This window comes from Trachypithecus francoisi, unplaced genomic scaffold (assembly GCF_009764315.1).
Source record: "Trachypithecus francoisi isolate TF-2019V2 unplaced genomic scaffold, Tfra_2.0 Lachesis_group5, whole genome shotgun sequence".
Taxonomy (NCBI): domain Eukaryota; kingdom Metazoa; phylum Chordata; class Mammalia; order Primates; family Cercopithecidae; genus Trachypithecus; species Trachypithecus francoisi.
This window is the reverse complement of record NW_022681470.1, coordinates 90,613,460-90,639,124: the sequence shown is the minus strand read 5'-3', so window position 1 is coordinate 90,639,124 and position 25,665 is coordinate 90,613,460. Positions and strand designations below refer to the sequence as shown.

Below are 25,665 nucleotides of genomic sequence, written 5' to 3'. Positions count from 1 at the left end.
AACAAATAGATAAAATTATTTGGAAACCATAATACCAGAGGCTATGCACAAATAAGAACCCAGCTTGGCATATGGCAACCACAATTTTTTTTTCTTGCTTTTTATGCATACAGCAAAATAGTAAGTCTATGTTGAAACAGGAAAATATGAGGTGAAAATTCCCTTGTTTTTCTTGAAGAAAACTTTTACATGAAAAATAGAGGTTCATAAAAAGTAATTTATACTCTAGCCATTTTTATCTTAATGACTCTTATCTGGGCTTATTGTTTCCAGACTTGTCTTACTACAACTCACTCTTCACATAGCGACTGAAATAATCTTTCCTAAATGCAAATCTGTCAATCCTCTGTCTGAAAACCTTATACTGTCTCTCTATAGGGCTCCAAATCAAACCTGAGCCTTTAAGCAGAACAGATAATATGGCTGTATATGAGATTTTAAAATTATTTTGTCATCCCAATATCTTATGACTGTATTATCCCCAACAGGTTTTCCTACTGTGATAGAAAATGATACACATATAATTGTATGTTCTGCTTACAGAGGCAGCAGGGAGATAAACAGGGAAACTAGTATTAAACTCTATGTCCAGTACATAGAATTAGAAAATTGGAATTAGAAAATTGTAACCTGGAATTTTTTTTTTAAAAAGGTAGGTCTTTAGGAACTTGAGTCTTTAAGAAGGAAAGAGGACGCCTATAGGAAGGCAATTTGATATAGAGTCTTGGGAGCAAAGTTAAACCTAACAGGACTCTCCTATTTTCTGTAGGAATGGATACCCCAGAATCTCAACCATAAGCTCCACTAGTTGTCCTGACATTCCTTTATTCTTAAGAGCCTGTCCTGGTGCCATTAAATACAATACAAACATCCCAGATTAGAATTTAGCTCAGAAAATAGCAGAGTTGTGGAAGAGTCACAGAGCTAGTGGGTCAGACACAAGGTGATAGATTTAGTTCAGGTGTTTGTTATCTTATGACTATCTCTAATTATAGGACACACACTCACCAAAGCCCTCCATCCCTAAGTTATGATCCTTTCCTCTACCTCATGTGTTATCACAGTCTCAACAAAATGTCCACAAGTCCTTCCTTAAAGTCCAATAGGAAATAATATGGTTCTGTGACAATTGTCCCCCAATATCTAGTAAACAAAGTCATTCACTCATATCTCAAAGTAGAAAGTCTACCCTCAGTCCATAGCTACCTCTTTCAGAAACCAACAGAGTCACCTCCTCTTTTCCAAATGTCTCCATCTTCATTGCTCTGCAGGCCAATAAGTAGGAAGGTTATAACCACAGCCACAACTCTAGGCTTCACAGGGAATTGCTAAGTGGGAGAAAGGCTTTCTTCTAAAGGGCTCTCTCCTGGGGGGACTCCCTAAGCCTTAGACTTAGGGAAAAGCAACTCTATGCCTCATGTGGCTAATTAGGAAAACACTTGCTGCCACACTCCCCTTTCATGAGGTCAACACATCTATGGGAAGCTAGGTTTTTCAGTAAGGCTAGAAGTCAGATCAAAAGAGTACTTGGACTTTCCATTCTGTCCAAGGGGTAAAGAATAGTTTAAATTACAAAATCTATTGAGAAAGGGGAAGGATAAGGAACAAAAGGAATGAAACTAACAAAATGTGGTTCAAAGGCAAGAGAATTTTCTCTACTCTTCGAAGCAGTTTATTGATTACACAGCACAACCCTGAAGTGCATTGCAGAAGATTCAGCCAGTTGCCATCCAGCACAACTTAGTAGAATTTCTTCAGAAGGATCCAGGGATCACAGGGCCGTTTGCAGTAGTGGCAGGAATGAGGGGACTCTCATGAGATTTCATGGGCTACAGGGGTTCCAGCAGCAGATATCCCAAGTGTATGGAGTCGGGAAAGGATTGAAGGGCAACTTTCCTGCTACATGAAAGCTGTACTGATGAGTATACATGAGCTAGACCTTGTACAGACCTGAGAGCAAAAAAAAAAAAAAAAAAAAAAAAAGCCCTCATAGAGTGGACAGGAAATAGAAGCAGAAGGATACTTTCCTTTCTATTTTTTCCAACCTTTTAAAAACTGAAATTGGACTTAATATTAACCTTCAGGTGGGTAAAGGCAAAAGAAATAGATACATACAACACATAAGATTTTTTTCTTTTGTCACAAAAAAGATACAAAATAATCATGAAATGTTAAACATTTAGTGGAATAGTAGCAGTGGATATGGAAATGCAACAGAATTTGAAAGCAGATTTGAAATCAGAAAAAAAATACCTGATGGGACACAGGCATATATGGTGCAAAAAAAAGAGTCAGAGCAGAGGTGACTTTTCACTATGAATGATTACATTTTTTTTAAGTAAACGTCCTCTTTATTTTAACAAATATAATTTATCAGTTAAGTTGACATTTCTCAACTCAGTTATAGTAACTATAAATAATTCTCTTAAGACACAGTTCTGCAACTTTTTAAGGATACGAGAGTAAACCAATATTGCTCCTTGCAGCCAGGCCAAAAATACATGCAGTTGGTACAATCAGAGAAAATAAATGAATCTTCCATGAAAATCACCTTCATTTTCTTTCCCTCTCAGCCTCCAGTCCTCCTCTGCTCACACACTCACAGCCTGCGGCATGCCTATCTGTCTGCTTTTTAAGCAAAGGAGGTCACTCCAGAGTCTTCTGGGACTACCTGGCCAAATTCCAGAGATGAGGAAGGGGTGAGTGACTGGGGCAGGGGTGGCTGGAGATCATAGGTACACAGCCTTAGGGGCAGATGAGCTGTTTTTGGTGCCTGTACAAGAAGAATCTGTGTGCGAGTGTTTTTTGAGGTGGAGGAAAAGAGGAAAAAAATCCAGAGGGAGGAGGAAAAACAAGCCTAGGCTGGTGTTAATGAACTCTGTTGGATACAACTCTAACTAGATAACCTCTAAAATTCCTTCCAATTCTAAGGTTCTATGATTCCAGAAGGAGGCCTGGAGGTCTGGGTAGAAATGGAGGGAGAGAAAATATGGTCACTAGAGGTCTAGGGCAAATTCCTGGGATAAGGTGTGGTGTTGGTAGAAACAGGATCATTGCCTAAGCCTTCCCTTGGAGGTGGGCCCTTGAGGCTACAGATGGAAGGGTTTTTGTGGAAGCTTCTGAGAGAGAAGTTAGAAAAAGCCTACATCCAAATCCCCAGATCTGTACACGTGTGACTGCAGATGGAGGCTCCAGTTTTCTCCCAATTTTGTGCTAGGCAGAGAAAAGTAGAAACAACCAGTTGATGTCCACCCTGCTAGTTCTAAATCCTCTTTTGGGTGCTTGGTGAGGAGAGGTGGAGGGAAGGGAATGTGAGGAAGGGTTGTTTAGGGAAATAAACACTGGTTGAGCAATGGGGCTGGTGGCTCTAGCTGTGGTCAGCATTGCACAGAGTTGCGGTCTAGTAAGAAGAAAGAGGCAGAAGAATCTGGCTTGAAGTAGATGCAAATACTTAAAACGAGGAAACTTTCTCTGCCAGATTGAAAGGGGCGCATGGCCTTTGTAACCTGGAGAATGAGGTGAGGTTAGAGCTGTGTTTCCCTTACCACTGGCTTGTCAGTGCCTGGCACAGTACCTAACGCATAGTAGGCACTCAATAAAAACTGCTCAAAGAATGTTTCAGACCATGCTTGCCTGCAAGGGAGCTCAACTTGCAGAGGCGGCATATTTGCTGAATGAGCGAATGAACGATTGGTGAATGTTTGTGGGCAGAAGCCAAGAAAGAGGAAAACTGACCTCTATGGCATGACAGAATGAGTAATTTTAGGAAGTGACAGGGTCCAAGGTGACCAAGTGATTATGTCCTCAGGAGAAACGGCAGCAATGAGACACCCATGGTTGTCCTCAACCTCTAAACCATTCTCCACATACCCTGTCCCTAATCTCAAAACCCAACCTAGCAAGCTCTGGGGAAGGTAGTGCTTAGAGACAATTTGAGATGAAGGTTGAAGAGAGACAAAGAATCAGTCCTCTGGGCCCAGGGAGAATGTGGATTTTGGGGAACCTATAGGTGGACATAGGTCAACAGAGAAAAGGGTCTGCTGTTCCATTTTTTCCTAAAAATGACAATCAACTGGAAATGATCAGAGGGAGGGGTTGTTGATGTTGATCAGGCAAATGAACAAGAGGCATTTGTAATAGGTGACGTTAAAGGCAGACCCTTGAGTGGAGGCAGGGGCACTGATTGAGGCCATGAGTTCGAGGCTGCAGTGCACTCTGATCACCCCTATGAGCAGCCACTGCACTTCAACTGGAACAACAGAGTGAGGTTCTGTCTCTAAAAAATAAAAATAAAAAACAACAACAATAAATAAAGACAGTCCCTCAATAAGCATTTGATTAATGAATATGTGGCTAAATAAATGAACAATTAAATGAATTAGTGAATAACTAAAGAATCAGATCGTGACCCAAAGATAGCCTAATTTGTAGCCACACTGACGTTTACCTTTTTGACCCTGATTTTATCCAGTCTTACCATTTGAGATAAATTCCTCCTTTTATGCTTTGAACCTATTTGTCTCATCTCATGCAGAGACATTGTTCCTTCAGTTGTCTCACTTACCTATATATCCTCAAATTTTTCCTCTTTTTAGTCTGCTTATGCAGCTTATGAATATGCTCAAACATATTAAAGTATATACTCTTTCTCATTTTCATTGTTGCTGTAAGTGTACCATACTGACGTTCTTCTTCTGTTTCTTATTTTCCTAAAAGCATAGTTCACTCTTTCATCCGTATTTCTGTCTCCACTTTTTCACCTCTTGTTCACACGAACCTATAGCCCCACTTAAGGGAAAGAATATTATGAATAACTTTGAAGACCACTATACTCTCCTCCCCAATACAGTTCTTTCTTGCCATATTACATATTACCATTAACCTGAATTTTGTGTTTATTATTATGTTTAGCACATGTATGCACACTCAAAAGCAATATACTGTTTAGTTCTGTCTGTTTTACTCTATGCAAATAGAATTGTATTTTAGGCATTACCTTATAACTTGGTTATTCACTCAACATATGTTTTGAGAATCATTCATGTCAATGTATCTAGCTGCAGCTTTAAAGGAAAATCCCCGCTGTCTTGTATACATGTAGCACAATTTAATCATTCGTTAGCCTTCAATGTTTGGTATTCTGGAGCATTTGCATCTTCAGCTTCACTAGATGCTGCCAAATTGTTTTCCAAAATCTGTCTGCCATCAACAATGCATGCAATTTTATTGTTTCACATCTTTTCTAATGTGCTGGGTGGTCATACTTTTGCTACTCGGTTGTTGTGTAAACAATATGCTATTGCTTTGACTTACAGTTGAATGTTGTGTGTGTGTATGTGTGAGTGTGTGTGTGTGCATGTATACTCCTCATTTGGTTATCTTTTTCTTATTACTTTGCAGAAGCTTTTTATATATTCTAAATAATAATAATCAGTTATATGTATTATTACAAATACAGACTCCTAGTGTATATCTTGTTGTTTTATTTTTTAAAGATGTTATTTGATGAAAGGAAATATTAAATGGTTTAATTCATCAGTCTTTAAATTTATGGGTTATATTTATATGGAATTGAAACTTTTTAACTGAAGTTCTAATACAATTGATTAAACAATGCACCTTTTTCCACAGACCTGTTGTGCTGGCTATGTTCATCTTTTTCCCAGTGATCTGCCATACCTGCTCTCAAGTATATTAAAATTCCATATTATATTAGTCTATTTCTTTGCTTCCATTGGCTGTTTACTGCCACTGGTATTTTATTACAAATATTGGTTCATAATAACTTTTAATAAGTAGTAAGACAAGCGCCACCATTTTAATCTCCTCCTTTGAAATGTCTTATTCTTGGCCCTCATTCTTACATGTCTCACTCTTCTCTACCTTGAAATGAGATTTTGATTGAAATTGGATTGAAATTACTGACTTGTAGATGATTGGCATGTTTATGTAACTGAGACATTCTACTCATTCATCTATACATATTCATCTATACAGCATATGGATCAATTTATGTTTTTTATATATTCCAATACAGTTTTATAAAGCGCTATATTTAGATGTAACATATCTTTTATAGCTTTTTATTTTTGTTGATACTTCAAATGGCATTTTTTATTACATTTTTTGCCAACTGTTACTGATATATAATCATGCAATGTTACATATATCCATTTGTATCTATGCAGTTGCTGAACTTTGTATTATAATTTGTTTTTATTTTCATTTGGAAATTTTATATCATCTTTAATTAATTGCATTCTTTATGGTCTTAATGCTGTGTGTTTCTTTTTCTTATTTTCAAACAAAGTTTTACTTTTTATGATGGATACCCATTTTTAAATATATATGTCGTTATATGGTATATATACATATATGTATATAATTTTTAATGGGGATTATATTATTATAAAATATATATAAATTTCTAGATGCTGAATGTTACAAACAATAATAGAAAAAGCTAGTCTATTTCACCCAGCAATTGTTTCTTTGTTCCTGTAATTCTCTCCTTTGATTTCTGTAATACATCATTGCCTTGATTCTCTCTTAGTTTCCTGAACACTTCGGGATAAGACAATAAGATAGACCTAGGTTCAAATTCTTACTCTGCCACCTACTTAGCTACCCGACTACAGAGAAGATACACAGTCATTAAATTTTAGTTTTCTCATCTTTTAAGTGGAAATAATAATGACTAATTTATAGAACTATGAAAGGATAAAATGAGATGAACTATAAAAATGCCCTAGCATATGGCCGGGCGCGGTGGCTTAAGCCTGTAATCCCAGCGCTTTGGGAGGCCGAGACCGGCGGATCACGAGGTCAGCAGATCGAGACCATCCTGGCTAACACGGTGAAATCCCGTCTCTACTAAAAAATACAAAAAACTAGCCAGGCGAGGTGGCGGGCGCCTGTAGTCCCAGCTACTCAGGAGGCTGAGGCAGGAGAATGGCGTAAACTCGGGAGGCGGAGCTTGCAGTGAGCTGAGATCCGGCCGCTGCTCTCCAGCCTGGGCGACAGAGAGAGACTCCGTCTCAAAAAAAAAAAAAAAAAAAGCCCCAGCATATTTTGTCACATATTTAATAAATGAAAGTTATTTACCATTAATGTCATTTTTTTCTCATCTACCAATTATAATCCTCCAGTCACTTCTCATATTCCCTACACTCTTTTTCAATTATCTAGTGCATTCTCATAGTTCAATTATAATCTCAACTTAAATAACAGACATCTGTGTCCACAGATGTGTCCAAGAAGAGACTTGTCGTCTCTTCTGAAATCCAGTTCTTCATCATTAATGACAAATAGACATTTCTACTTAAAAGTTCTCTCACATTTTCAAGGTAAAATATCTATAACTCATCTTCTTATAATTGCCCCTACAAGCTTTTGTTTTAGCTGATCCTATATCTGATAATAGTGCCATCTGACAGACTAACTCAAGCTTGTGAACCTGTTATCTTTAATGTTCCTTTTTTCATCACGGCACAAATATAGTCAGGTGTGGAGTCCTATTGATTCTTTATTCACAATTACTCCCATCTCTTCTGTCCTTTAATTCCATTATTACAGTTCTATTTTAGGCCTTTACTCCAGACTATTGCAGAATAGGGTCTGATGTCTGATAGGTACTCGATAAATGTGAGTTGAATAAATAATACTTCTTACCTCCATAATTTCTCTACTTAAATGCATTCTACATATTATCAATGCAATTTTGTGCATTAATTCCAACTCAAAATTATCTCATAACTTTCTGTTATGTAAAAATATATTTTCAAAACCCCAATGTCTGACATTCAAAGACCTCCACACAGCCAAACCCTACCTTCCAGTTCTGTCTCTTCCCTATTACATTCTATGTGCCATATGATTGAAGACAGGCATATATGTGTTAAATAATCTATAAACATGGATCTTGTATTATCACCTCAAAATCCTAGATGATCCTCTTCTATTAAACATACATTACCTGAGTTTAGGTAAGTCTTAGTGTTATGCATTAAAGGTTAAAATATAAATTAATATTGATAGATAATCATCAAATTTCTTAGAATCTAGACTTACAACTAGATAATTTTAACAACAGATGTAGGCACTAGATGCTTTACAAGCACAAAAAAGAGAACCCCTGACCGGGCATGGTGGCTCACATCTGTAATCTCAGCACTTTGGGAGGCCAAGGCAGGCAGATCACTTGAGGTCAGGATTCAAGACCAGCCTGACCAATGTGATGAAACCCCGTCTCTACTAAAAATACAAAAATTATTTTCTTTTCTAAGGGAACTTGGGCACCACAAGTTCCCACTCTGGTCTGAGGGACTGGCAGTCCAGCCACCAGTTGTTTTCAAGCCCTCCCTGGCTTGAATGTGGGACCTTACCAGGGACCTGCCCCCTTCTGCCCAGGAATCTGTCTGCTTCCTATTGCCATTCATGGCTTCCAGGCTGTAGGTGTGAAGGGGGGCCTGCATGCCAGCTCTGAGATGCCCTCTGTGCCCACCTCAGCTTCCCTCCTATTCTTGGTGCCCAAAGTCTGGAGGGGGACAAGGCATCAAGGGGCTGGTGTATCAGCACTGCTCGTAGCGTGTGCACACCTGGACAGACTGCAATAGTACCAGGTCTCAGCCCCTACTTTACTCCTAGATTGGAGTGGACATCAACAGCAGGGAGAAACCAGGCAGCAGGAGCATGCACTTTCAAACCTGCAAGTGAAGGCGGACCTTCCCAGGCCGCCAGGAGTGCAGAGATGCCTGGGTCTGCAGCCTTGATTTGGGTGGTTACATTTGCATGGGGGAGTGGGAGGCCATGATCCGCAGTCATGACTTGGATGGCTGTAACCCAAACCTCCTGGGTGGGACTTCTGCCTGCTCCATGGAGCAGGTGGCCCAGATCTACAGCCTGGGTCGGGGTGGCTGCAGCTCTGCTTGGAGGGCGGGGCTGTCACCTGCTCCTTGGCCCCAAGAGCACAACGATGCCTCGGTCTGCAGGATTGGCTTGCAGTGACTCCTGGGGTGCTCCCACCCCAACTCGGAAGGCACAGGACTCCCCCTTGTCCCTGGCTCCTGTGCCGGCCACACGTCCCTGCTGCAGCTGGTCTGAAGGCACTGGCCACTACAGATGGCCCACTGCTGCCATGAATACTGGCAATATACTCCCAAGTCAGGGAATATATGCTTGAGACTGAACAGTAGAGAGATAATTGAAAGGTAATGCTAGTGTTTAACTAGATTTGAATTTAGAGGATTAAGGTTCAGTTTCTTCCATGCTTTGTATTGCCCATGTGAATTGGAGAAAGCTTTTGGCTTCTCTGAGCCTTGACATCTGCAAAATGGGAATCACTGTAGTCTTGCTTACCTCACCTTATACAAAGAGGTTTTTATGTTAGTGTGATGAAAAGCAAATCACATAAATCTTACCATGTTTACTATTTTTTTTCAGCACACAAATAGGTTTTTTAAAGGATCAAATGAGACTTACATTTAAAAACTTCTAAAAATGTGATGATGTTGACTATATCAGCAGAGGGAATAGAAATCATAGTGAAAATGAGTAAAAGTGGAGAGGAAAAAGTGTTTACTGATTGAGTATTCCAGAGAATCGTGATCCTGGATGAAGTTTATTCTGACTCCCACAGCTATGCCTCAGTGGCCAGCTTTATACTCTACTCCTCTATCAGAGATAAGGCTTTGTAGCAGGACAGCTTTTGAAACCTGACCCTGGGGAATGTCTAATTATGATGTAACCTTTTTTTTCCTAATTTGTCCCTTAGAGGGAAGAGAAAGATACATAATTTTCCTTTAGACATTGCATCATCTAAAGACAAACTCCCAGGAAAGACCATCTTTCCATTCTAGTTATTCCTGGAAGAGGCTTCAGAGACATTTGTACCTTTATTGTCGAGCTAGGAGAAGAGGCAGGTGGCTGCAGAGATTTTTGAGGAGCATTCTCATGGTGTCAGGCAGGGTAAGTACTAAAGACTGCATTGAAAGGGCATCCTCCAACCTCCTTTTATTTCTATTTTGCCTGCCCAATAGCTTCCTTACATCCTCAACTCTTCAGAACCCAACTGTTGCCCTACTCTTTCATGGCAAAGTGTCATATTTTAAGAACTTTGTTACATGAGTAAAATATTATAATAAGGGTAAATGAAATCCGGAAGGGATATCGGAAAGAATATGGTTCAGCTAACAGTATGAAGATACTGTTAATGTCTAAGGTCTTTTAGACACTAAAATCCTGTTGAAACGCTAATAATTGTGGATTCTTGAAGAGTCACAGAGAAAGTTACTACTTTTCTTCGAAGTCAAGTCTAATCTAATTCACGTGTTTCTACATTATACAAGAAATATTTTTAGGTTGAACTCCTTGGACCCTATGAAATATCTTTAGCAATAGGATTTTATTGATGTTCTTTATGTATTTTAGGAACAAGAATAATATTTATTTACCTTGATATAGCCCTTGAACCTATGGCATCATTGATATAGCAGAAGATCAATCAATATATGAATACTAGTTGAATAAATGTACGAACGATGAATAATGATGCAGCTTTACTACTGAGAAGGGCCCCATACATACAGCAACAAAGTAGTCACTCTGTTTGGCTTTTATGAGCCACTCAGCACCTATTTTCTTGTATTTTATTATAGACCTATGTTTCCTTCTCTGTCCTTCCCTATTCTCTATAATGATTGCTCAGCATGATTATACAATGGCTTAGAAAAGAAAAACACAGGAAGGACAGAGAAGTGAATGTTTTAGTCAGAAGGCAACTCCAATCTTTTATACCTTTCCTCTTAAAGGCTCTGTCTTTCTGCTGAGCACTGAAGGGAACTCCCAAGGGAACAAGTAACTACCTTCCTCAAAGTTTAAGGTGCAAGGCAGAGGCATCTTTTAAAATTTAATTGTCCTAGTCTGACAGGAGAATCGCTTGAACTCGGGAGGCAGAGGTTGCTGTGAGGCGAGATTGCGCCGTTGCACTCCAGCCTGGACAACAAGAGCAAGACTTCGTCTCAAATAATAATAATAATAATAATAATAATAATAATAATAATAATAAATTTTCCTAGTCTGAAATGCATTTATTTGTATCTGCTTTTGACCTATTGAAGAAACCATGTCAACTTTCTCACCTCACACCCAAGACAGTCCTAAATATACTGAGGTACTCAGAGTAGAAAACAGATAGAATGGCCAGTGAGTCCTGAGCTATATTTCTCATTGTGACACATAGGATAGTCTTGAACTTTTACAGCAAAGAGACCTACATCCAAGTTATTGCTTTGGATCCTGGCTATGTAAATTTGGACAAGTTATTTCTTCTTTCTTGTTCTCAATTTTTCTAGCTGTAAAAAAATGACAACAATCTCTCTATAATAGAGAGAAAAATGAGATAAAATATATAAAGTAAAATATGCAAAATGTCCAGGATCATGACCATAATCACTACAAGGCAACATTTCAAAAACACTAATTCATTTCTCTTATATGATTCATTCTAGGAGCTTTCAGTTCCCTTGTGGAAGATAATGCTGATATGCAAATATTTAAAATGCAAGGACAGATGTATTAGATGTCGTGAAAGGGAAAAAATAGTACTCCTCTTAAGAGTCAGAAGAAAGAGTGGTTACTTTTGGCATGAAGGATCAATGACACTTCCACAACAATGGGGACATTTAGTAGATATTGACACGTAGGATTCCAGTAGGAGGATACCAAGAAAATGGAAGGAAGTAATGGCATAAGCAAAAAGAGAAATGCAGGACATTAGTCTTAATATGGTTGAGCTACTGAAAATGTAGGATACTTGGCTCCAAAATTTGATAGGAGCCTGATTAGAGAAGGCAATGCTTATCATAGGCTAATACTTTGAAGATTTATCCTTGAATATTTTTGAAAAAAAAAAAAGAGGGGCAGTAAAGAAAGATGCTGGGAATATTCATCTGTAGAATGACTCATTAGAGGTAAAGAAGATCAGTGAAAAAGATGATAACATAGTCAACATGAGAGAGAATGTTAATTGCTATCACTACATTTAGTTAGCCTTGCAAAAAGTGTAGTTGCCTTTTAATCCCCAGAAACAGATGTTGGTTTGATTCCCATTGCAGCTGATTTCTGTGATACTTCTTTCCCAAGGCAGCCATAGTTACAATAAAACTAATTTTTAAAATTTCAGAATGATTTTCTTACTCTGGCTCTTAGATATGACCTTCATAGGAGGGATGATGTCTGTGGAGATGGAATTATTTGCTTGACCAGAAATCAATGGCCATTAATCAGCCACAAGGCAATTCTGGAAAGACTTTTAGTTGGAGCAGCTATCAATATCAACAACTGATATGGGAGAAAGAGAGGGGGAGTTACAGAGAAAGCAGAAGATGCAAAAAGGAATATTTTCTGACTTCTGAGTGCTTACCATTGGATGAGGAACAGACATGCTACTATGAAACCAACAGAAAAAAAGACAAGGCTATAAAGATGAATTATTTAGCTAGGCTCAGGCTAGATATCAGTGCTGGGGAAGATGGGGAAGCAACATAAAACATTGCTGGCAAAAGAGCTCCAATAATGTATGTTTAAATTATAACTTTTCTGAAGAACAAGAGTAAAAAAACAGTTTTAAATGAAGGTACAAATTTTAATGCTAAAAACAGAGGGACAGAAGCAGAAATTTAAAAATGACCAAACCTACAGAAAATATTTCCAGATAATGAAATTTGTATGTTGCTTTGCTTTTTGCACATCAGTTGAAGATGTTTACCAGAAAACAAAAAGGTATTTAGGGGTCTGACAGCAAATATTTCAGATGATTTTGGCATGGAGGTAAAGCTTAAGAGACATTTCTAACTGGTCCCTTCAGGATTCCAGAATCGGCTTAAGTAACTCATTACAGAAAGGAATGAAGCAATATTCAGTGGGGAATCAACATTCCAATAATAGGAGTCTCTTGTTTCCTTTTCTGTCTTCACAGATGACACAGTTAATGGCCAGTGGGAATCAGACAATGGTGACTGAGTTCCTCTTCTCTATATTCCTGCATCCTCAAAGAGGTGGACTCTCATTCTTTATTCCCTTGCTTCTCATCTATGGATTCATCCTAACTGGAAATCTAATAATGTTCGTTGTCATCCAGGTGGACATGGCCCTGCACACCCCTATGTATTTCTTTATCAGTGTCCTCTCCTTCCTGGAGATCTGCTATACCACAACCACCATCCCCAAGATGCTGTCCTGCCTAATCAGTGAGCAGAAGAGCATCTCCATGGCTGGCTGCCTCCTGCAGATGTACTTTTTCCACTCACTTGGTATTGCAGAAGGCTGTGTCCTGACAGCAATGGCCATTGACAGGTACATAGCTATATGCAATCCTCTCCATTACCCAACCATCATGACTCCCAAACTTTGTATCCAGCTGACAGTTGGATCCTGCTTCTGTGGCTTCCTCCTTGTGCTTCCTGAGATTGCATGGATTGCCACCTTGCCTTTCTGTGGCTCCAACCAGATCCACCAGATATTCTGTGATTTCACACCTGTGCTGAGCTTGGCCTGCACAGATACATCCCTAGTGGTCATTGCAGATGCCATCCATGCAGCGGAAATTGTAGCCTCCTTCCTGGTCATTGCTCTATCCTACATCCGGATTATTATGGTGATTCTGGGAATGCACTCAACTGAAGGTCGTCACAAGGCCTTTTCCACCTGTGCTGCTCACCTTACTGTGTTCTTGCTATTTTTTGGCAGTGTGGCTGTCATGTATTTGAGATTCTCAGCCACCTACTCAGTGTTTTGGGACACAGCAATTGCTGTCACTTTTGTTATCCTTGCTCCCTTTTTCAATCCCATCATCTACAGCCTGAGAAATAAGGACATGAAAGAGGCTATTGGAAGGCTTTTCCGCTATCAGAAGAGGGCTAGTTAGGCTGGGAAATAGATACAGATCCTGGAGACTCTGGAAAGCCTCTTGGAAGAGCAAAATTTCACTGTTTACTTATCTTTTCCATGTCTATCCTCTTTTCCTATTGCTGCAGCTACTTGTTCTATTATTTTTTAAAAGAATGATAAACTGCTATGGGGGAAAACCCCACCCCCGATATTTATCATGGGTCCTTTTCTATTTCCCTAAGCATCTCGGCTGGTTTGAGAAACAAAGGGAAAGAGTACGAGAGAGAAATTTTAAAGCTGGGTGTCTGGGGGAGACATCACATGTCGGCAGGTTCCGTGATGCTCCCTGAGCTGTAAAACCAGCAAGTTTTTATTAGCAATTTTTGAAAGGGGAGGGAGTGCACGAATAGGGTGTGGGTCACAGAGATCACATACTTCACAAGGTAATAAAATATCACAAAGCAAATGGAGGCAGGGCGAGATCACAGGATCACCAGATGGGGCAAAATTAAAATCGCTAATGAAGTTTCGGTCACGCATTGTCATTGATAACATCTTATCAGGAAACAGGATTTGAGAGCAGACAATCTGATCAAAATTTATTAGGCAGGAATTTCCTCATCCTAATAAGCTTGGGAGCACTACAGGAGGCCGGGGCTTGTTTCATCCCTTCAGCTTTGACCATAAAAGGCAGCCGCCTTAAGGGGGCCATCTATAGACCTACCCTCAGGGTGCATTCTCTTTCTCAGGGATGTTCCTTGCTGAGAAAAATAATTAAGTAATATTTCTCCTATTTGCCTTTGAAAGAAGAGAAATATGGCTCTGTTCTGTCCGGCTCCCTGGCAGTCAGAAGTCTTATCTCTCTTGTTCCCTGAACATTGTTGTTATCCTGTTCTTTTATCAAGATGCCCAGATTTCATATTGTTCAAACACTTATGCTCTACAAACAATTTGTGCAGTTAACGCAATCAACACAGGGTCCTGAGGAGACATTCATCCTCCTCAGCTCACGAAGATGATGGGATTAAGAGATTAAAGACAGGCATAGGAAATCACAAGGGTATTGATTGGGGAAGTGATAAGTGTCCACGAAATCGTCACAATTTATGTTCAGAGAGTGCAGTAAAGACAGGTGTAAGAAATTATAAAAGTATTAATTTGGGGAACTAATAAATGTCCATGAAATCTTCACAATTTATGTTCTTCTGCCGTGGCTTCAGTCGGTCCCTCCACTTGGGGTCCCTGACTTCCCGCAACAAACTGCTGTATACAGGCTGTGGATGGTAAGTGGATGGCCCGTTACGTCAATGCCCATACCATGCTTGTGATAGCTGAAGCAGTATAGATGGACTCTCTTGCTTTTAACACAGGTTGGCTTCCTCCTCGCACTCTAGCAGCAAGGCTCCTGCTAGTCTCTTCAGTGATCTGACATGCTAGTGGAGCCAGGAAGCAGAATAGAAGAGGCATGACAGACAAGAAAGTTCTGAGAATTGCTACTGCTAACTGCCCCAATTCCCTTTCTGGAAATGCATCCCCTGTCATTTGGCATTCCATATAAATAAATCGTTTCCTGATACTAGAGAGAGGTCTTCTCCACTTTTAGCTCATTTAATTCCCAAACTCATTTCAGCAAATGTGAACTGATTATGTACATGATGTGTTACAGAATTTTAGACCCCAAGAGGTTCCACCAAAATTAATAACAATAACAGTCTACTATATGTCTTGAGCACATTACTATTTAAAATATTTTCACAGGTATAAATCCTCTTGAAATCTAAAATACCCTGAAGTAAATGGGTCAGGGATCACTATTATTTAAATGTTGAAACTAAAGCTCACAGAATAATGACTTGCCTAAGGTCATATACGTAGTGACAGAGCTGGGATTTAATCTTAGGTTCTCTACTGTATTCTCTGTCCCCAATAAATATATAATTTTGTGTAATTTACTTGATGTTCAAAAAGCTAAATTATGCAAACTTCTTTTCCCCAAAGTTTAATGAAACCTTACTGGCTTTCAGTGAGTCCTAGGAGTTAATGATTCTTTCCTCCATGAATTCCCCAGCCCTCATGTGATTGTGGCATCATGGAAAGACTATGGGACAAGGAGATTTAAGGACCGTATTTTATACCTTTTTCTGACACTGCGTTGTGCCATTTTGGATGATCTACTTAATTTGCTGGCCTTCAGCTTCCTCTATAATTATGTGGTTGGATTAGATCAGTGATTGCTCAAACTGATCATTAACATTTGTGGTTCAGAAAATCTGAAAGTGAAGCCTGGCCTTTTGCATTTCTAAAAATCTCCCAGAAAATTCAGATGATGGGTAAGATTTAGGAACAGCTGTGCTGGATGATCACTAAGATCATTTCTAGTCCTGAGGCTATTTAATACTCATTTTTAACAATTTCCTAACATGATTATCTCATTTATCATCAACAATTCTATGTAATAAGTATGAACTTTTTACATGAGAAACATGATACACAGAGTTGCAATAACTAGTCCAAGTACACAGAGATAATTATTTTGAATCTAAGGCAGAAATTCATTATGTCTGGTCCCAGAGCCATGTCTTTATTGACCATGATCTTACACCTAGTTCAGAGGCTTTCATCCTAATCCCTAAACTTAAGAAAAGTTCTAAAGGAAACATGGTATTCAATAAGTAAATGTAATGACAAGTTATCATACGTTAAGTGGTGAAAGGGTTTATTCCTCGAGTCATCAATATTTATTTATTTGTTAAAAGTTCGAGTAGAAAATCTATGGCACCCTGTTAGGTGCAGAGGATTCACTTAGTGGCTATCATATGAGTGGTCTTGGCTTTGGAGGCCTTGGAGTCTAATGAATCATTATTGCTGCTGTTAATGGGACTGTCATTACCCGCAAAACTTACTGTTTTTCTTGTCATGAGATGAGATAATCCCTATGGACTCATTGTTCCCAACCCTAGGCCATTTTATTTCCTCTAAACCTTCTGAAGTTTTTTTGTGTGTGTTTGAAACCTCTTTAGATGTGTACCCTTTTTAATTCTCTTCTCTCTCTCAATCCTGCACATTGATTCTTTTCACAAAGATATCCTTAACCTTTACGACTGAATCTCAGAAATAATTATTTTTAATACTGTTGCCCCCAGCTTCTCAACCTGGTTCCAAACTACTGCAGTCTTTAAGAAAGATTCCTCACACTAATATCTCTGGCACTGATTTTAGGACCAATATTGGCTCTTATTTTGATTTTTTTTTCTTTTTGTTTCTCTTGCAATTAATATAGTTTTGTTTGTCCCACATCTCTCATTAGACTAAGTAGGGGTTCACTTATAGCAGAAACATTTTCTCATCCTTCTGATAGCCAGAACACAGTATATAATTCTACAGATTATCTGTCAAATATCCAAGCTTTGTTCTTGGCTAGTGCACTAACTGATTGACAGGTTGGGCTGGCTGAGAGAATTGGTGGATCAAGGCCTGTGGGAAGAAATGAGATAGAGTGAGAAGGGACAGCCTTTGATGTCAATGATAAGCAATGCACGTATCAGCCTAAGATAACAGAAGGAGAAGGAGTAAAGAATGGAAAACTTGCCACCCAAGTGGAAACAGAACTCAAAGGAGCCAGGCTAAAATAATAAGTCTATCCAGATCCTTCAGTACTTTATTTCTAGGTACCCCCCTTAACTTCTTCTTAGTCTCAGCCCTAGTTCAGTATAGGGCTTTCTCCTATTAGTTTGATGTTCTTACCTTTTCCTTAAGGTCATCTGTGTAAAAGAATAGACATTTGTCTTCATTTGCTCTGAACCTGAAGTTACCTTGGAAGACATCTAGTTCTGTCTTCAGGTCTTTGAAGAATCACCACACTGTCTTCCACAATGGCTGAACGAATTTACCCTCCTTCTACAGTGTATAAGCATTCCTTTTTCTCTACAGTCTCACCACCATCTGTTATTTTTTGACATTTTAATAATAGCCATTCTAACTGGTGTGAGATGGTATCTGTTCATGTTCTTTGCCTACTTCTTAAGTGGGCTGTTTGTTTTCTGTTGTAAATTTGTTTAAGTTCCTTATAGATGTTGGATATTAGACCTTTGTCAGATGCATATATACCCAAAGGAATATAAAGCATTTTTTTATAAAGACACATGCACGTGTATGTTCACTGAAGCACTATTCACAATAGTAAAGGCATGGAATCAACCCAAATGCCCATCAATGATAGACTGGGTAAAGAAAACGTGGTACATACACACCATGAAATACTATGCAGCCATAAAAAGGAATGAGACCATATTCTTTGCAGGGACATTGATGGAGTTGGAGGCCATTATCCTCAGCAAACTAACACAGGAACAGAAAACCGAGTACTGCATGTTCTCACTTATAAGTGGGAGCTAAATGATGAGAACACATGGACGCGTGGAGGGGAACAACACACATTGGAAACTTCCAGAAAGTGGAGAGTGAGAGGAGGGAGAGGAGCAGAAAAAGTAACTAATGGGTGCTAGGTTTAATCCCTGGGTCATGAAATAATCTGTACAACAAACCTCTATGACACAAGTTTACCTATATTACAAAGCTGCACATGTACCCCTGAACTTAGAATAAAAGTTAAAAAAAGACATCTATTTTTTTCTACATCTAAATATGTGAACTCCTCATCAGCATATGACAAAAAAGGTAATTTAGCCTCTGCTTGAACATTTAACTAAGGTGGCCTTCCCATTGTTAACTAGTTCCAATAACGAGAAAGCTTCTCTTTATTAGAGTAGACTTAAGGTCTCATTAAGACTGAGAACTTCAAAATCCTAATGTCCAAACACGAATCATGGCTTTTCCACTAACCAGCTTTACAACCTTGAAAACTGACACAGGTATTCTGGGTCTCAATATTTCTATCTATAATATGGAATTTCATAGATTGTAAAGACTATATATATAATATGTTATATATATAAAATCATATATACATATAAAAATACTGAGCACAGTGCCTATAATGTTTAGTAGTTATTTTTACTATTGTTATGAGACAAAAGTTATATAGGGCCAACATGTTGGAAAACTCCAGAGGATGCTATTAAATCTTTAGTTTCTGCTTTCTGAAAGCCTAGTAGCAATAGCTGAGTTCCCCAAATTTCACAAAGTAACTTTCTCAGGGCCAAGAACTGAAACTGTTACATAATATTTTGACACAAACAAAATCGCAATTTACCATTTCACAGGTAGAAAATGCTATGGCTCATTCCTGTAACACCAGTTACTTAGGAGACTGAGGAGGGAAGATTGCTTGAGGTCAGGAGTTTGAGGCTGCAGTGATCAATACACTCCAACCTGGTCAACAGAGTAAGACCCCAACTCCAAAAAAAAAAAAAAATAGAAAGAAATAGAGTCCCATTTATGATGCAGCATTGTTCCTTCATGTTAGAAATTTATTAACTTTCATAAGACACAGTTATTTTTATTTTGGACTTGGAAAATTATCAGTCTTGTAATTGAATGCTTTAGTAAGAGTCAAAAACTCTCAGAGTATGGGGTTAGACAATAACTTCTCTAAAACTGGGGCAAAGAACGTCATTCTCTGTTTAAATCATTTTTTTTAAACAGGGAGTGAAGTTCCAAAGAACAAAGCACCCCTGGCAGCCGCTCAGCCACTGCATTTTTGTTTCCAAACCCATAACCTGGTGTTACGTTTTAAAGTATTACTTTTGTATCTTAGTCCTTTCCCTTTCCTTCCCTGGTCCTTTTAAAGGTTAGAGAAACCTAGCCTGGAAGGATGAATATTTTTCTTAATTCAGAGTCCCTGACTCTGACTTACTCAATAGTTTTGGCAAGTTGTTTCATCTACCGAGTTCTGAATTTCTAATATTTCAGAATAGATGTAATAGTTGCTATGCATGCTTTCATAAAAATGGCTGACTTATTCTTCAGTTTTCAGTTTAAATGCAACTTTCTCAAGGAAAGAATGCATGTTTATCTTAATACTACTTCCCACAATTATAATTAATTATAACTAATTGTAAATTAATTGTAATTTTAATATTTATATTCTCAACTCTTTTAAAACACCCTAAAGATGGGACCTGGACATATATATGTCTTGTTCATTGCTTTTGTAGGGCTGACACTGTGTCTGATATATAGTAAGAGCTGAATAAATGTGTTAAATTGAATGTATGGATGGATGAATACCTTTAAAAGTGTGATATTAAAAATACTTTGTGATCTTCTTAGGAAGTTCTATAGAATTCAAAGATTTCCTGTAGCTAATATTTGATCCTCCATTCATGGAAGGACACATAAAGAATACATAATATTAGCTATTAATTAAATTCCCAGATCTTTCATATGCTACACTTTAGAATTATTTTTCACATGTTTCAGGAAATAATTAGCCATCTCTTAAATAAAGATATGGTCTGATGTAAAAGTAATCCTATTTCTTGCCACTGACTCGACTCCCATACTTTCTTACATTACCCTGGGCATAGAGATTAGGACCACTAAGACAGGTACGTGAAACTTGTCCAAACAGAACTGTGACAAACTATACTTTTCAAGTATACTATACTTGTATACTACACAAGTATTCCTTCTGGCTAGTTTGCTCCTTTCCTTTGGGGAAAACACCTGGAAAGTATTTTTGTTTATTTGTGTTTTACTAGATATTGTTCTAAGACTCAGAATAGTGATGAGAGGTCTTGCAGAATAAAATAAAAATAAGTCCTTATTTATTTACTATCTCCTACATGTCAGACACTGTGCACTGTGGTTTACAAATCTTAACACTAATATTCAAAAGACTCTTCAAGAAAATATCATTACCAAATAATGAAATTAAGACTCAGAGATGCTAAGTTACTTTCTAAAGATTAAGTAATTAGCAAGTGACTGAACAAAATATGATTTAAATCTAGATATATGTGAGTTCAAAAAACGTGCTTTTTTCTACTGTACCAGTCTTCTCCACATGAAATGATTACAAGTGGTACAAAAAAATCATGAATTTCATATTCTAAATTTTCTTTAGCACATTTTGTTTAGGACATGACTGCCTATATTTATATTAAGTCAAGTAAATTTGAAAAATGCATATATATATATATATATATATAATAGTTAAGACAGAGATTTTTAAAAATCCTAAGTATGATATATAAACATCTGAGTTTTGAAAATCACTGCACCACATCATGTTGAAGGGATGTGTACTTTCCCTAGTCTCTGGTCTCAAACCTAATGTGGCTCCAGCAGACAGTATGAAGGTCGCTGTAACACTGAAAGTCAGTCAGCACTTGCTGCAGCTCCACCATCCCACATAGAAAAGAATTTTTGGTGTCTCGTCTCTGGCCACTGTTGATCCCTGGGGTCACCATATCCTCAGGCCCAGCCTTGGCCTACTCCCAGCCCCAACTCATGCCAATATCCCAGTTCTCTTTAGCTGCCTCTTCATAGCCTCCTTGATCTCCTTGTTGCGCAAGCTGTAGATGAAGGGATTGAGGAAAGGTGTGAGCACTGAGTAGACCACTGCCAGGGCCCAGTCATAGTCCAGTGAGTAACTCTTCTTCAGCCGCACATACATGAAGAGGATGCTCCCATAGAAGATGAGAACCACAGTGAGGTGGGAGGCACACGTGGAGAAGGCCTTCCTCTTGCCGGCAGCTGAGGGAACTCTGAACACTGTGCAGATGATTAGCACATAGGAGCAGAGGATCAGCAAGAAGGTGGCTAGGATCTTGCACGAATTTATAACAAAATCTACTAGGACATTTATAGACGTATCAGTGCAAGCCAAACTCAGCAGAGGAGGGAAGTCACAAAAGATGTGCTCAATGCGATTGGGGCCACAGAATGGGAGGCGTGAAATCAAGGAAATTTCAACTACTGGCCCAGCCAAGCCTCCCAACCAACAGCCAATGGCAATCTCTGCACAGAGTGTTGGGGTCATGAGGGTTGGGTAGTGGAGAGGCCGGCAGATGGCTAAATACCTATCGTAGGCCATAGCTGTCAGGAGATAGCACGCAGTTGCTCCAAGGGAGTGAAAGAAATAGATCTGCAGGAGACACCCAGAGAACGAAATGGTCTTTTTCTCACTGAGCAAGTTTGCCAGCATCTTAAGGATGGTGGCAGCTGTATAGCCAAGCTCTGAGAAGGAGAGAATGCTGACAAAGTGGTACATGGGTGTGTGAAGCCGGGATTCCAGGCAGACCACCAGAAATATCAGTAGATTTCCCAATATAGTTGTGAGATAAATGAGAAGCAACAAGAGAAAGAGATAAATCTGGACATCCTGGAGATGGGGGAAGTCCAAGATGATGAATTCTGTTACCTGGCTCCAGTTCCCTGTGTCCATTGCTCACCATTCATGTCCCTAGATGTGAAGTGTGGAAGGACAAGAAAGAAAGTTGAACTATAGAGGTTCTAACAAGAAGGCAACCCTCAAATTACTATTGCCCTCCCTTCACTCACCTCCAAAGTAAAACCCTCTCAATAAATGCTTTGAGAGGTCAACATTTCAATTCCACACCTCCCTGCCCTTCCTGTCAACAGCCTCCTTCAGACTATTCACCTTTATGTTTAGTCTTCCCTGACTAACACAGCTCATTTTTGGCCTTCCTAATCCATCCTATAACCCAGTTGATTTTCTCAGTAGAATCTATATAGATTTTAGAAATTTAAGTGTTTCTATTCCAAGGTATATATTAACATTTATACATATTGTTCATCTAAGGTACAAATCATCATTTTACTGATAATATATTGATACTGTACTGGACCAAATATATATAATTTGAATATTATTTTCTAACTTCTTATTTTAATTTGTTTTCTTCTTCAACTTTCTGGCTACCAAAGAATCAATTGTTTTCCCTTCTGCTCCCTCCTATTCCTTTATGAGAACTCAGGTCTGCTAGCATCTTTCAGGGGCATGTAGGTCAGAATTTAGACCTCTTTTGGACACTGGTGAGAGCTCCAGTCAAAAATAAGAAGGTTGGAGTAAATAAAAGAGCCAAAGAAAGACAGGAGGAAAATCTATCTTTCTGCATTTCAACTTCAGACTGTGGCCACTTCATCAATTCTTCCTGCCATTTCCCCCTCTGTCAACTTCAAATGCTCTTTTCTGGTTTATTGCTTCTGTAGATATTACATATACATGCTCTGCTGTGTTGAGGTCAATGTAACAACAATTGAGTATTTTCAGTACTCTAGGTATTATACTTAGAACAGGGACTAAACAGATAAATAAAACGTGGCACCTGATGCTAACAAACTAATATTCTAATACAGAGTATAGGGAAACAACTAACTATTATACAGCTCTTTCATGGAACACTCTATCAATGTAAAAACCTGCTATTATTCTCATTTACTAAACAAACAAAAAAGCAAGAGCCTTAAATTCTTTCTCTTTACTCATCCCATAGCCACTGCTCTATTTCTATGTCCCTAAAAGAAAACTCTTCCAAGAGTCGGCTATATGCATTGCCTTTAATGTCTCTCTTTAAGTTCCTTCTTAAACCCACTCTAATTAGATTTGCACTACCACCACACCATTAAAACCTCCTTTCTCATAGACATTAATTATCTAAGATTTCCTGGATCCAGTGGTCATTTCTCACTCCTCAGCTTATTTCAACTATCTATGTTTCTTGACAGTGTTGATTTATCCTGCCTGTTCACACACTTCCTTCACTTGATTCTCAGGGTACTATACTTTTAGTTACTTTCTACCTTATTAGTCATTCCTTCTCGTTCTGCATCATTAGTTTCTCCTCCATGCCCCACCCTTTCAATGTCACAGTGCCCATGGTCCGTGTTTAATCTTTTCTTTTCTCTTCTGTATAAACTCAACTCATCTGCTAATACCATCCAATACCAGAGCTTTAAACACTATAAATGTGTTGAAGACATCTAAATCCATATCTCAGGCAATATTTTTCTCCCCTACTCCAGGCTCATATATTTCACTACCTACTCACATCTCCTCTTGGGAGTCTAAGAGCCATCTCAAACTGAACTCCTGGGGGCTCTACCCCTAGTCTTCCCCATCACAAATGATGGCAACTGCAATCTTCCAACTGACAAACTAAACTCCTGCAGTCATCCTTGTTTCTGTCTTTCTCTCATATATCTAGGAACTGACTGTGTTTTACCACCTTGGTCCAAGTCACTTTTATCTTACCTCTATTACTGTAATTCACTCCTAACAGATCTCCCTACTTGCATCTGTCCACTTGTAGCCTCATCTTAACACAGCAGAGTGATCCTGTTAAATTTTAAACTAGGTTCTGCGTTTCCATTGTTCAAATGTATTCAGTGACATATCATTTAACAACCTTTGCTGTAGCTCTTTCCTTCTTCTTGAATCTCTTTCACCATTTGGATAGCTCTTTCATTGATTTTATCTTTGCTCAAATTTCACCAGCTTAACTACCTGGGCCACCCTATATAACAGCAGTGTGCCTCCATCCTTACATCCATATTCTGTACTGCTATTGCCTTTCTCTACTAAACTTTTAACTTTTTTTCCAGAGGACTTATCATGTTCTAATCTGTAAAATGTACTTATTTCTTATTCCTATTGTTTATTGGTTCTCTCCTCTTTGAGAGTATAAGTTCCTTAAGGGCAAAGATTTTTTTCTTTTCTATTTTGTTTACTGGTATATGTCAAGTGCTTAGAGCCATGTCTGAAATATAGTTACAACTCAATAAATATGTAATTAATATGCAAATCAATTAAGATAACTGCCAATTTGCATATGTAGTAGGAGTTATGAGTCATGGGCTGGATGTAGAGATAAATCAGGAAAATTTCATAGAACACATAATTTATTATTATTATTATGTTTGGAGACAGCATCTCACTCTATCACCCAGGCTGGAGTGCAGTGGCAGGATCTCTGCTCACTGTAGCCTTGACCTCCTGGGCTCATGCAATCCTCCCGCCTCTGCCTTCACAAGTAGCTGGGACTACAGGCATGCGCCACCACGCCTAGCAAATGTTTGTGTTTTTAGTAGAGACGGGGTTAAGCCATGTTGCTCAGGCTGGTCTTGAATTCCTGGGCTCAAGTGATCCACCTGCTTTGGCCTCTAAAAGTGCTGGGATTACAGGCATAAGCCACCTTGCCTTGCCAGAATATATAGTTTTTATTTGAAGTGAATAAAGTGTCAGAATTTTTTAGATGGAAAAATGAAAAAACAGTATTTGAAACAAAAGGGAGTGCTTGTGCAAAGGCCAAGAGTTACGAAAGACACCGAGTCTTCTCTTTCTGCCTTCCAGTCTTCTTATTGCTTCTTCCCTCTCCAGGATCCTAAAATTTATCCAGACTAACTTTGTTTACTCTGATGTTTCTTGGCATTTTTCTAAACCTAGGGAGCATGTCCATCCCATACACAAAAGCCTTTCTCAATACAAGACTTAATATAGGATGTTTCTCTACTAAGATTCCAGAGACCTACTTCTGGGCCAGACTTTTATATGGGTGATTTTGCTTTAGCATAATTATTTTATTATCCAAAATTTCTTTGTCTTAGTTTTTTTCACTGCATATCCATGTCTATCCAGTGCCCAATTCTGCCTTCTGTTTCCTTCGAGTCTTGGATGCATACCTGCCTTCTCTAACCTTATTTTCTAGATGTTCTACATTCCTTCCCTTCTAAATATAAATAAAAGGTTCTATTCTAGAGCTGCCTCTTTCCTTCTCTGGCCTCCAGTCCCACTCACAGATGAGTTGTCTAGACTCTGAACCCTTAACTAAATTTTCAGATCTACATGGATGG

General features: G+C 38.6%; 2 protein-coding genes across 2 annotated transcripts; one reads left to right on the top strand and one right to left on the bottom strand.

The window, feature by feature from the left end:
* Positions 1–12,904: 12,904 nt before the first annotated feature.
* On the top strand, positions 12,905–13,924 carry LOC117074115 (olfactory receptor 6K6). Its single transcript, XM_033195329.1, has one exon. It carries the CDS (start codon positions 12,905–12,907, stop codon positions 13,922–13,924), a length of 1,020 nt encoding a protein of 339 aa, XP_033051220.1.
* A 7,150-nt stretch (positions 13,925–21,074) lies between these two features.
* On the bottom strand, positions 21,075–22,251 carry LOC117075414 (olfactory receptor 6N1). Its single transcript, XM_033197744.1, has one exon. It carries the CDS (start codon positions 22,235–22,237, stop codon positions 21,299–21,301), a length of 939 nt encoding a protein of 312 aa, XP_033053635.1. The 5' UTR covers positions 22,238–22,251; the 3' UTR covers positions 21,075–21,298.
* Positions 22,252–25,665: the final 3,414 nt, after the last annotated feature.